Here is a 12,851-nt window from a genome sequence, read left to right on the forward strand (position 1 = left end):
TAATTACTGATGAGGTGTTTTATAAGTTGTTTCCCACTACCTTTTGTTACAAAACCAGTACTTAGCTTCATAAATTGCTCCAACTAGATCTACCGAAACATGTCCAATTACAAGTTCTACTATTTTCGCCCATCAAAAGAAACTAACCTTTATTCTAGTTACTGCCAGCTGTAACATGCAGATATAGCATTACTCATACAAAGCAGCTTTAGTAATGGCAACTGGTTTGTGTTTTCAGGCAAGGACATTGCAGGATGCTTCTAGAGGCAGAACTGTCCAACTGAGTAGCGTTCTTGTTTCTCTCTTTTCACTTCCATAAATATTTTAGTCTTTGTCTATTTGCACTGGACTACCCTGGTTAAACCTTCTTTCCCATGTCTGTCCCTTCCTGTTAAGGGTTACATTCTTTCATAAAGAAAAAAAAAAAAGAGAACAATCTATTTTTGTCCCCTGACACATGAAACTATCAGCCTTCAAAACTATTATTTTATTCCCCTGTGGCAGTGAGATATCACCTTCCTATAAGTACAAGCCCTGAAGCTACACTCTAAGTCACAATAAAAACAAAACCAGAACTGAGCAGGCAAAGAATGGAGGTATCATGGCAGACAGAAGTGGCACACAGAAGTATGGAACTACCTCCCTCTCTCAACTATTAGCAGTTCTGCAGCAAAAATTCAGTAGTTGTATTTCTTGTGTTTTTCAGCATTTGTGACAACACTGCAGAGGATAACGAACACCGAAAGCTTACAATGCTCTCTCCCCATCTGACGAGTTTTACAATCTTCATAGTGACCTGATGAAAGCGTACATTTCTCCCAATGGCAATGGTGGCAACAGTCTGTGCCTACAGATCAAAATGCATGATCCACGGGTAACGTTTTTTTTTTTTTGTACACTGGACCATAATTCTGAAAACTACTGCAATGCATTATGAGGTCTGCAAAGACCATTTGGTTTTTTTTTGGTCTTCTCGTATGGTACCCAGAGCGCAGGACAGATATGCTCCCATCTTTCCATCAGGAGACACAGGGCAAGCATAAAGGAAGGACAAACATCCCTGACAGAAAATCAGAAGTGGTAACAGATTACGCACATCTTCCATAGCATATAAAAAAGTAAAATAAGAAACAGTTACCACATGTAGACTTGTTGATCAGGGGGAAAAAAAAAGTGAATACTTTAAAATCTATCAAGCCTTTGGAAAGATTCCAGTATCCTTAGTTCACAGAGAAAGGCACTGGAGATGATACACAACACTGTACTAATGAGAACAGGATTCTCAAGTCCCAGCTCAAATCCTTTAAGAGAAGCACAGGAACAGTGGATCAAGTACATGAAAGATGGCTTGCATGCACACTTAACACTGTCAAACTTCAGCAAGCTAGTTTATTATTTCACTAAAGATCTCATTTATGTTAAGATTGCCATATTTTCAGTTTGACCTGAACAGTCCAGATTTCAAGCAGAAATGTAACCAAAGCCTTCAAAACCACACGATTTTCAGTCTACATACAGCAAATCAAGATAGCTTGTCACAGTAGCAGCTACAAACATGCTACAGTTTGAATTAAAACAAATTTTAGAAATTTAGGTAACTGTGGAGAGTATTCACAAAGTTTGTGCAAGTATCCTCCAAGACAGCCAGTTCTTTACCTGAGCTAAATCTGTGTATGAGCTTTCACACAATTTCCATATCAAAATGTTCCAACTCAAGGAAGCAGAACGATACAGGAAACAGATGTTTCTATCAACATATTAAATTTCGGCCTCAGCAGTATTCCCTAAAGGCTCAGTTTCCTAATGTCAAACACAACTAATGCATGCAAGCCTGCCTGCAAAATAAATGCTTGTAGAACTGGAATAAACCAAAAGGCTTTGCTTTGAAGGATGTTTAAGCACTCAGTACTAATGAGACAAAGAAAATACTTTGTTATGTTCTGTTGATAGGTGCTAAGCAAAAGCAGTAGCATGGTGAAGGGCCTGAAACCTACAAAAAAAAAATTAATTTCATTTACCAAAATAAAAAGTTATGCAGTTATCTGTTTTCAAACTAAAGCTACACCCTCCTAAAGAGAAAAATTGACTTTGGAAGTACAAAATAATTTCAGTTAGATACCATGAGCCCCTGGAAATCCATTGACAGAAGCAGAATTTGTTTTAGTCCTACGTGCCTCCCCCTCTTTTCAAATTATAAGAAGAAAACCCCCAAACTTACTTAGTATAACTGGTGAAATTCAGCTGATTCTGTGAATGCATTTGTTTAGTGGGCTCAGAATGATGGCTGGCAGGAACCTGTGCAGATGGCTTATTTTCAAAACTCCTGCGATCAAAGTATGAGAGCTGCTTTCGATAATATTCTTCATCTTCTTCAGGATCATAATGGTTTGAACGTACAATATCTTCAGGTGGCTTCGCTTGAGGTCTCTGTGGTTCTGGGGCTCTAACCAAGAATAATAACATACAGTTGCCTTGCACAGTTGAACAAGCATACATACACAAATTAAAATTGCATCTTATAACCTAGCTGGCAATAAAGCAACCAAAACGTAATTCTCATAATTGCACACTTTGCCTTATTAACCTACATTTCATGGAAATAAGATAGCCGTGACACAGCATAAAGAAAGAAAATACTTATTTCCTTTTAACCTTAACTTCCCATTTTTGGTTTACTTTCTAATTACCTCAAACATAGAAAAAAATATTAGAGATACTGGCTAAGTTTCTTCCTAAAAAATGCTGAAAAAAACCATGCTGTTCTCCTCTACTTCCCAGCAATCATGTCCATGGGAACTGACTTCATGCTCAGCCTTACTGTTGACAGAGAAAACACAAGGACACACCCTGACTCTCCCCTTGGCGGTTTCCAATATGAACCCCTAAGATGCATTTTCTGAACATTTTATTCTCATATTGAAAACTAAATTGAATTAATCAGTTGTGCATCTACCTGTAAGTTGTTTTGTCGTGTTCATACTGGCTTTGAGAAGTTGGTTTTGGACCACTCACAGTTGTGAGTGTAGGCTTAGGTGCTAGTTCTGGAGGCTGTAAAGAAAAGCACAGCATGTTCTCTTAGATGTAACATTTAGAAAGATACAGCACTTCATGAGTAAGAAAACTAAGACTGCTACCCCTCTCCCTCAAAAGGGAAAACAGAATGAAACGCTAGAGAAAGATGAACTATAGGAGTTTTCAGCATGGCAAGATTCCCTTCAGTGTTTTCATAAAAGTTTTCAGCTTCTGCTTTTGAAACTTACTGCAGTTAGCTTGCTAAGAGGCTATTCCACAAGCAGTAAAGCTTTCTCTCCAAGACAAGATTTTACTTCTTGCAATGCAGTCTCATTAGCAAAAAGCGGGAATTACAACACTTAACTTACCTTGACAGCTGATGTATCACTTGGGTCCTTCATTTTTTCCAAAGATGGTGATCTTCTTCTTTCAAATATCTTAACCCTGCTTCGGACAGACTGTGGCTTCATGGCTGGATCTTCTTCTTCTTCTGCTAGAGATGGTGGTGTAGGCAGTGGTTTACTGTTAGAAGGCAAAACTTCTGGTTTGGTTTGTGATGAAGGGGGAGGAGGAAGAGCAACACCTGAAGTGCTATGAGGCTCATATTGTCCAGCTTTAGCATTATAAGCTTGAGGAGGACCTTGTTCATAGCCCCTTATATGTGGATCAAAGTACGGCTTCGGTTCAGGAGATCGAGACATGGCTGACTGGTATGGCTGAGCTTCTTGTTTGTACCTACCATGCGTGTCATACCCAACAGCATGTTGATCTTCATATCGCACTTGTGGTAAGCTGAAGTTTTTGGGTGCGTGCTCATAGCGAGGTCTACTATCATAGCTCATTGGAGGGGGTTCCTCAAAACGAGGTTGTGCTGGGTAATAGCTGCGTTCTGTGCTCTCTTCTATACTTTGTCTGGAATCAGGATCCCTAGGAGGCTGGTTTTCATAACCTGTTTGTGTTTGGTTGTAGGGCTGTTTTTCATCATAATAAGCCCAGTGCTCCTCATAGGGAGGCACACGGTCATCGTAATGTAGGCGAGGCTCATAACCACGAGAAAATTGATCGACATAGTTTGTAGAATCATATCTATATGTTGACTGTTCATAGTCCCTACTCGGTTGTTTTTCTGCATACTGAGCCTGGGATTCATAGATCAGATTTGGGTCTCTTTCCTGTCTCTGTACTGGATGATTAATTGCTGGCTGTTTTAAGATGTAGCTTTGTCTGGATGTTTCTTCATTAATATATGGATCCTTTCTGTATACCTGTTAAAGAGAGCGTCGTATTTTCAGTTAAAACTAAGAGTAACTGCAGCTGCATTTAAAATGTAATATTTTGAACATTTTAAATATTGGTTTTAATTTTGTTTAAAAGCAGAATAATTTGATGTGGTTGTTTGCAATCACAGGAAGCTGAACTTGGTGATTCAAGAGATTACTTCCAGTCCTACTTTTAAGCAAAACCTCCAAGTAGATAAAAAGGGAAAGACAAAGGTAACAGTCTCATCTTTGGGGTTTGGTTTTGGGGTAGGAGGAGAGGGGCAATGTACATACTTTTTTGCAGGGGGTGGAAAGAGTGGAAGTAATTTAACTGGATTCATCTTCATGATCAAGGATTTGACATAACTTGAAGTGTACAAAGATCCAGTGTCATTTTAGGGAAAGAACAGATTTTTCTGAAGGCCTCATTAACAGATGGCAGAATATTGACAAGCTAAAACAAGTTGCACATAAAGTAAAAACAAAATACAGAATGCAGCCTTTTAAAAAAGTCATCTTTTTGAGAAGTGAAAAGTATATAGTTTGAAGCCATGCACACAAAACAATGCTCAGCAATTCAGATGCACTGTTTTTTTGTAATCTGCATGATCTCTCATAGGAAAAAAAATTAGAAGAGATTCTCGAAATAAGGGCAAAACAAAAAGATCATGCGCTAGCTTGATGGAGAACAGGAAATCAGCGCAACAAGGTGGCACAGGTACCTTTGCTGGATCTACATGCGGCGATAAGGATGATGGCTCTTGATCTCTTAGGACTATATGAGCTCCCTCAGCACTTGTTGTTCTTAAGGGGCCCGCTTGTGGTTGGTAAGAGTTGTAAGGAGCAGCAGTAGGCTCCTCCAGTCTGACATTAGTTAGGTTTACATTAGCATTTACTGCAGAGGTTGATGAGGTTGCAGGGTGTGATTCAGGCGACGGGGAAAGGTAAGGGACTGCAGGTGAGGCTTCTGCTTTCTGTGAAGTGTTTAAAATATTTTAAATATACTGCTATTGAATTGCTGTATGACTTTTTGATTTATATTAAAATAATTTAAATGATGTTTCAACCAATGCAGCTAGATGTAGAATGAAATGTACTGAAAGTATCATGCACTATCACTTCCAGAAACTCATTATGTTGAAGATTAAACAAGCAAAACACTTAAAGCAGAATGGTATTTCAGTCCCCCCTCCTGTCAGAATGAGTCACTACAATAGGTAGGGCAAGCTGACTCTCCACATCATTATAACATATTACTGTTGCTATTGACAGATTATTGTACACACTCACAATACTAGTAAGCAGACTATAAATACAGATTTCTTGTTCAAGGAACTTGCAACCTGAAGTACACGTATAGTGGTCAGCGCATAGAACTACTTTCTTACCGGCTGAGTAGTAGTCGTTTTAAATCCTGAAGAATCTATTCTGAGATTTGGCTGCGGCTGAGCTTGAGATGCATAAGTAGGGTAAGTCTGAGTTTCATGATGCATTCCAGAAGAATCCTCTCTAACAGGTTCAGAAGAACGTGTAATAGCAGATTCAGGAGGAGTCCCGACCTCATCATTCAGTGTTTCATCCAGTTCTTGATCAGTGTAAGCACCCCCTTCCGTATCCGTGTCTTCGTAATCAGATGTGTGCCTACTGTCTGTGCTGTACATAGAATATTCACTCCCAGGAGCCGAGAGGTAAGAAAGGCGGTCATCGTGTAAATCAAGGTCATCACTTGTAGCACCATCTGCCTGTATCAAACAAAATTAGAATACATGTTTATTGAAAAAACTTCCTAAAGAAAGTTCTTTTTCTTGCAATGTAAAGCTAGGATTTTTTCATAATTATCAAATATTTATTATTAATTAATTATTAATAATTAATTATTATATATTATTTATTATAATTATTATTGATTAATAATTCAAAACTGAACAAATGGAGCACATCTGCCTTGTTCTGAACCATAACATAAAGTCTGGTAGTTTAAAAAGTTATATTCCAAACCCAGCGGCACAGCAACAGTATGAGAATACAACAATTCTGAACGTCACAGGGAGGAAGAAATCAGGTTTCCATCATTGAAAATGTAAATCTTACACCTAAAAGCCTTTTCTGCAGTCTAGCTCTTTCAGTCATTTTAGTACACGGTCAGATGCTTGTCAGCGTAAGGGAGGGGGTGATGCCCAGTGTCCACAGAAATCAGTGTTCAGAACAACACAAAGCTGCACTTTAAAGTGATGTTATGACATTGGAATCATCAACTTGAAGATAGATATAAGGGGGTGCAAGCAGCACAAGCTACAAAAAGCAGACGATCCAGATATTAAGAAACATGTAGCAATAGCTGATTCATTGCTTACTTTTGCTGGCACTTCATTTGGTTATTAGTTCTTCAAGAGGATGGATCTAATGTGCATAGTGTAACATGTAGCTTAAGAATCTAAGTGGAGTTTTAGTGAAGGACATAGAATACTAACTTGTGGTTTTGTATCTGCATTCTCACAACTGAGAAAACACAGTTTTTAGAAAGGTTAGGAAGAGCATGAACATACCACTTTCTTTCATAGTAACGAAAAAACAATTAATCTTCAGGCAACCCAAGGCCCTAGTACCAGTGAAGCTGAACATCCAGAAGTTGTTTGAAGAAAAAGCATCCAATCCCCACAAAGTTTTCAAAGCAATAATATATCCTTCAGTTAACAGTGGCAATGGGCAACTGCTCTCTCTCACTACACTGCTACGTGCAAAAGGACAACAGTAACAGAATAACTGCACTACTGTAGTGACAAATCAGTTTTGGGCAGTTCACAAAGCCATGAGGCATCAGTGCTTTAGATCTTCAAATGATGGTTAAAACGAGGTAAAAGGGAAAACAAACTTAGTTCCACAAGCATCTGTTCACATCTGTAATACCAACAAGAAGGAAAGAACAGAAAACCACTAATAAAGACATGTTACTTCCTTACCTTTCCTTCAGAAACCCACACTAGTTGGTTCTGTTGTTGTTGAATTGCTTCCTTCAGAGCTCCATACCATCCTTCATTCATTGAATTCAAGTTAATGGTAGCTAGAAGTACAGAAGGTTAGTTCGACTTGTGATTTGTGCAGAACCGTAAGAAGGCTCTGTACCACCAGTAATAAAAGTAATATAAACTGCTAGGTTAAAACTATTGATATTTACACAGTAATGTAAATAATTAGTACTCAAAACAAGGCCTGATGTGGTTTGGGACACTTTATCCCATACAAAATACTAAACTAACAGCAGCTTAAAGTGAGGCTTCAGTTTAGCCAGACTAAAAAAAAAAAAATTACACCACCTTTCCATTTATTCACATTTGATTTTGGCTGATGATCCTCCACAGTCACCAGATCCATTAGAAATGCCATTTTGACGGTCCAGACCACTTTTTGTTTGAGCAGTCACGTGTAAAGGACACACATATCAATGAACTACCGGTTATTGAACAGGGGAGTTTGAACAAGTCAACAACTGCTTCACTTGGTCCATGTGCAGAAAAGTCCGGAGGAAGAAGTTACTCTCATCCCACCTCTCCCTCCATCAGATATATTGGATTAATATTTCTAATTACTTACTTGTGAATAGATGGTGATTATTTTTGCGTAGCTTGTGAGCTCTTTCATACAGCTTCCTGGCACTTTTTCGTGATTCTGGGCACAACCTCATTCTCATAGTCTTTACACCCTGCTTAGAATCAGGATTTAGGAACACTACAATAGGATACCACTGGGCATAATTCAGACGGTCCACTGCATTAGGAGTCACATCTAATAAAGCATGTTTGTCCTGTTGTGATAAAAAGGAGAGAGGCAAGAAAGTGAGTTGCTTACATACTGGATTTTTAAAACATCCTCCACAAATTTATTTTGTGTTACCTTTGCAGCGTTCATTATTTCAACATATGGATTTAAATTCTTTTCCTATTTGAATAATAGAAACCAAACCGATTCCAACACCAGGCTACATAGGCATATACACTCTGAACTGTAGGACTGACTGCATATTATGAACTTTTAAATATTTAACTCCCTGTTTAAACAAAATCTCCTCGAAGTAAGCAGACATTAGATGAAAAATAAGCTGTTTCCTACTTGTATTCTGCTAATAGGAATAAAGGAAAGACTGAAACGCAAGACCTAGTCTCATTACACACGTCCATTTTCTTAAAAAAAAAAAAAACAAACCCAAAACACCAAACAAACAACAAAACCCAAACCCACACCGAATGCAATAACTTGGTCATCTTTCATCCAGTACAGTATTGATCTCAAGTACAGAGCACACAGATTCCCGGCTTTGCTGCTAGAATAGCTTTCCCCCGCACTGCATCAGAAAGGCTTGTGGTTTGTTTTTGTATTCCTCATCTTTTTATTTTCTCATGTAATCTTGTATCACGAACTAATGCCAGAAGTTTTAAGGATATGACGGAAGTGAGACTGAAGGACCCTTTCCCCTAGTTCCCACACCAAAAAATGTCAAGTTATTAATTTGTAAACTGGGGTGGGGGAAGACTAACAGCCCCATAAATAAAGCAACAATTTATAGCTGTAATGTCACACCATGGCTTTAAGTGAAAGAGGAAACAGCTTCAAACAGCCTTAATGGAGAGAGGACAACACTCCCTGGAACAAAGCCTAGAACTGCTTCTAGGCTGCAGTTATTAATGCGAGAAAGGAAAGGAGTGTGGTTTTGTTTGTTTGTTTTTGAATTAACCAACAAGTAGAAAGATGAGAAAGTTATTTTTATAACAAACACACTTAGTTGTTCTAAATTGAAAACACCCAATACTTTACTTGACTAATACCAGTTTTACTCCTCTTGATTTAAAAGTACAGCGACAAGGAAAGACTTACTCTATCAATTATCTGTTTTATAGTGTGAAGACGAATTATGCCAGAACTACGTTGGTCAGTACCAGCATCTCTTGGTTCACTTTCTGGTAAAGAGAATACAGTAAAAATCTGTGGTAAGTTTATAACATATTCTATGTTCCCTCACTAAAATAAAACAAACCTTTTCATAGCTCAAATTGTCAACTCAGATTGAAGACACTCCTCCTGCTTAAAAATGACACATGAAAACCCACCCACCAATTTGGTCATAAAAATCACTACATCCTTACAAAACCACTTAGAAAAAGGATAATAAGGTACTGAATTAAAATGGGCTTTGAGAACGCAATAATAGCACTACTACTAGTTTCACCTTCAGAGAGCTTACACTTAGTCTGTTCCATTGACAACATCCTGTTAAACATGTTAACAGCTGAAGTAATAACGTAGAAACAATTAAGCAAAAGAAAGTTGACTACTTTGTGATTACAGAAAAACTTGATCTCACACTTACTTGCAATTTGAAAGATATCTGGTTCTTCTCTAGCAAGTTTCTCCCGTGCAACATCAGCAATTGGACCAAAAATAGTTACAGGTCTGAGAAACCCAGCTAGAATTGAAGGAAAAAAATAGTCAGAACACACTGATTGCTTAAAACAAATGCAAGTTACTGTTAAATGTGCAGGCTAATACAAAGCAAACCACACAAATCTGTTAAGCTGCAGTAGCAAGAATAAAGCCATACCTTCCCGAAGAACAACTCTTTCATACGCAGGAAACTTTGTCTGAACAGGTTGGGCAGAAAGATCTTCTCTGCTCTTTCGGAGATTTCTTTTTGAGCTACGCAAGCCTCGGAATCTCCAAAAATCCGCTCGATCTCCTCCTGCTGTCTTTGGAAGCGTGTACTGTACGCTAGCTAGTTGCTCAGCTCTAAGATGACAACAAACCCCAACCAGTTATCAGGGAAGTCAGTTTCTGAAATAATGCTTGACTAGCAAGCTCATACTTCCAAAAACCACTACCACCTGCTGAATCTAGCTTTTGTTGTTTCTATATTAGAAAGAACAAGATTGAACTACTGAGGCTGATATCACACTTCTAAAGCTTTACATAGCCTTGTCTCTTGCATGGAAAAGAAGGTTTTGAAAGATTTTTTTCTGGACCGTACAAGAGTCAAAAGCAAATCTATACAACAGATATTTCACTTCAACTGGTTTTAACACTTTGTCACTTTTTCTGACTGAGTCAGTTCTACAAACTAGATTCCTGCACACAGTCCAACCATTCATTATACAGATACAGAATTTGAAATATTAGTTTCAAAACAGTAATTTAAGTATATTAACATCGTACCTGTTTTTGTTAGGTATGATACCTCTTTCAACTTCCTTATGATTCTTGCCAATCCGAATCGCCAGCCATGAACCCAGTTTGCCGTTGTACAGAGTGTCCACCACCCGGAACACTTCACCTTTGTTGAAACTTAGTCCATAAGGAGATTCCTTTTCATATTCAAAATGAGTTCTGATATAGAAAGAGTCCCCTACATCAGACTCAACAATACGACGATAAACTGAAAAAGAACCCCCAAAATATAAAATGTTACATAAGTTCAGGTCATGTCCTAATGCTCACAAGTATTACTCAAAGTAGAGCCTCACCATACTTATCCTTGTTTCAAATGTACAATATTAATTCAAGAAGCCTTCACGTTTCAGAGCTGATTTATTTTAAGCAGCATAACTATTAATAGCAAACTATAAACATAAATTGAACTTTCATGGTAAAAAATTTGGTTCTAGTGCAAGCTTAATAATTTCAATTCCCTTGGAAGGAATGAATCTTACTGGGAAAGAAGTTTGTGTATGCATGCACAGTGTAATCACTCGTTTTCCATAGCATGACTACAACAGACTTTCCTGTTCCCCCCCAAGGTTTAATGCCAACACCTTTGTTAGAGACTAAGGTGTGTGTGTGTGGTGTTGATTTTTTTTTTGTTTGTTTGGTTTTTGGTGTTTTGGTTTGTCTGGGTTTTCTGGAGGTTGTTTTGTTTGTTCATGTGGGTACCGTTACAATATCAATCTCTTGGCTCTGGGATAGGTTACTGCTACAAATGAACTAAAGGAATTAACAGTCTTCATAAGGTGCCAATTTCCCCTAAGCCAGAAGTTAGTCATCATTCACTACACTTTAAGTTGTTCCAAGCATTGCTCCCAATATACAAATATTTACCATCTTTTTTCTTCTGTGCCAAAATGGTTACTTCTTCACCTTTAGGAAGATCAAGTAAAAAAAGGACAGCTTCTTCTCTGATGATATTTGTGAAGTCTACATTATTTACCTGTTATTGACGAAATAATCAGTTTGATTTGGCATGTGACATTATAACAGAGATTTAACTGTACAATGGGAAACCTAAGTTAACCTGCTATGTATTTTATTGTTTTCATTCACACACACCACGTGCATGTATTTCAAGATGTCTCCTGTACCTATAAGTAGTCCCACTTTATTTCTTGATAAAGCACAGCTTGCAGAATAATAGGTAGCTGTTCTTTTTATACTCTTTAGATCAGTATTATGGAGCACCTATAGACATCAGTAGCGTACAGAGCCCTCTGACAATTTAGTGACCCAACAGTTAAAAAACCCAAACTTTATCAACTGAATTAGTCTAAGAAATAGGACGTAAAACTTGGTAACCTACCCAGCAACAGCACACTAACAGGAGATTTCAATGCTATTAAGTCATCTAACAAGTACATACAGGAAGAAAACATGCACAAACTACAAAGGCGATATATTCACCACTGCAGAAAGAAAACCTACTTTGGTACAACAAAACATTTGTACTGTTATTGGTTTTGACGTACCCTGAGAATCTGGTCCCCTTCCTCTAATCCTTCTTTTGCTGCAGGGCTGTCTTCCAGAACACCAGCTACAAATATGCCAACATCATTCCCACCTGCTAGTCGCAAGCCCACGCTGTCTCCTTTTCTGAATTTGACCAGTTTCATGCTTGGCCTAGAGATTTAGAAAATATTACACTTAGAGATACAATAGCATAAAACGTCCTGGTAAATCTGAGGCTGAACACATGCAAATTATTAATTTGCCTTTCATTTCAATTAGAGGATATGATGCTTTGTGTACCATTAACTGCTTTTTAACTGCAGCACAACCACATGCTCATTAGCGGCACTTCAAAAAATCCACCCCTATTTACTTGTTTAGTGGAGTTTGTTTGTCTTATGCTCATTCAGTGATTTAAGCGAGGCACTTAGACACTCTTCCAAAAACATTCCTCATTTTTAAGAGCTGTGCTGGCATATAGATCTAGTTTGACTCCAAAGAGATTAAGATGAATTTGAGATGAAAACACGCTATAATGTATTCTCATGTACACTGATGTCCATGAAGGAGATTCTAGTTGAAGTAGACTCATTTTCATGTCATGACTTCATACATTCCTGCAGTGACCTTTATTCATTGCTCTCCAGTTCTTATGAAAGGCAAAGAATATCCTACAGTGTCTCTGCTCTCTCTGGAGGAGAGGGGGATGCGGCACAAGGGGTGAGGGTGCCCAGGGAGAGAGAAACATCGCTATTTCTTTTCACCTGTTTATCATTGTAACCGCTCATTTCCACAGAAAATTATCAGACTCTAAAATAGTGTATTACACAATGTAATTGCCAACAACACTCAGGAATAAACCTAAAGTCTTTATCCTAA

General features: G+C 38.1%; 1 protein-coding gene across 9 annotated transcripts in view; it reads right to left on the minus strand.

The window, feature by feature from the left end:
* Nucleotides 1-12,851, minus strand: part of TJP1 (tight junction protein 1) — a 187,877-nt gene that overhangs the window by 11,422 nt on the left and 163,604 nt on the right. For 7 of the 9 annotated variants that reach the window (XM_071813853.1, XM_065847887.2, XM_071813849.1 and 4 more), the window contains 13 exons: nt 11,993-12,143; nt 11,352-11,460; nt 10,473-10,692; nt 9,865-10,049; nt 9,634-9,729; nt 9,141-9,223; nt 7,863-8,073; nt 7,232-7,332; nt 5,660-6,013; nt 4,994-5,245; nt 3,381-4,277; nt 2,954-3,048; nt 2,219-2,443 (listed from right to left, as the gene is read on the minus strand). In XM_071813853.1, the coding sequence (XP_071669954.1) occupies nt 2,219-2,443; nt 2,954-3,048; nt 3,381-4,277; nt 4,994-5,245; nt 5,660-6,013; nt 7,232-7,332; nt 7,863-8,073; nt 9,141-9,223; nt 9,634-9,729; nt 9,865-10,049; nt 10,473-10,692; nt 11,352-11,460; nt 11,993-12,143 (2,979 nt within the window). The remainder of the gene's footprint in view (nt 1-2,218; nt 2,444-2,953; nt 3,049-3,380; nt 4,278-4,993; nt 5,246-5,659; nt 6,014-7,231; nt 7,333-7,862; nt 8,074-9,140; nt 9,224-9,633; nt 9,730-9,864; nt 10,050-10,472; nt 10,693-11,351; nt 11,461-11,992; nt 12,144-12,851) is intronic. The other 2 variants (XM_071813854.1, XM_071813850.1) reach the window with 1 other exon arrangement.

The sequence above is a fragment of the Patagioenas fasciata genome, chromosome 12, assembly GCF_037038585.1.
Source record: "Patagioenas fasciata isolate bPatFas1 chromosome 12, bPatFas1.hap1, whole genome shotgun sequence".
Lineage (NCBI taxonomy): Eukaryota > Metazoa > Chordata > Aves > Columbiformes > Columbidae > Patagioenas > Patagioenas fasciata.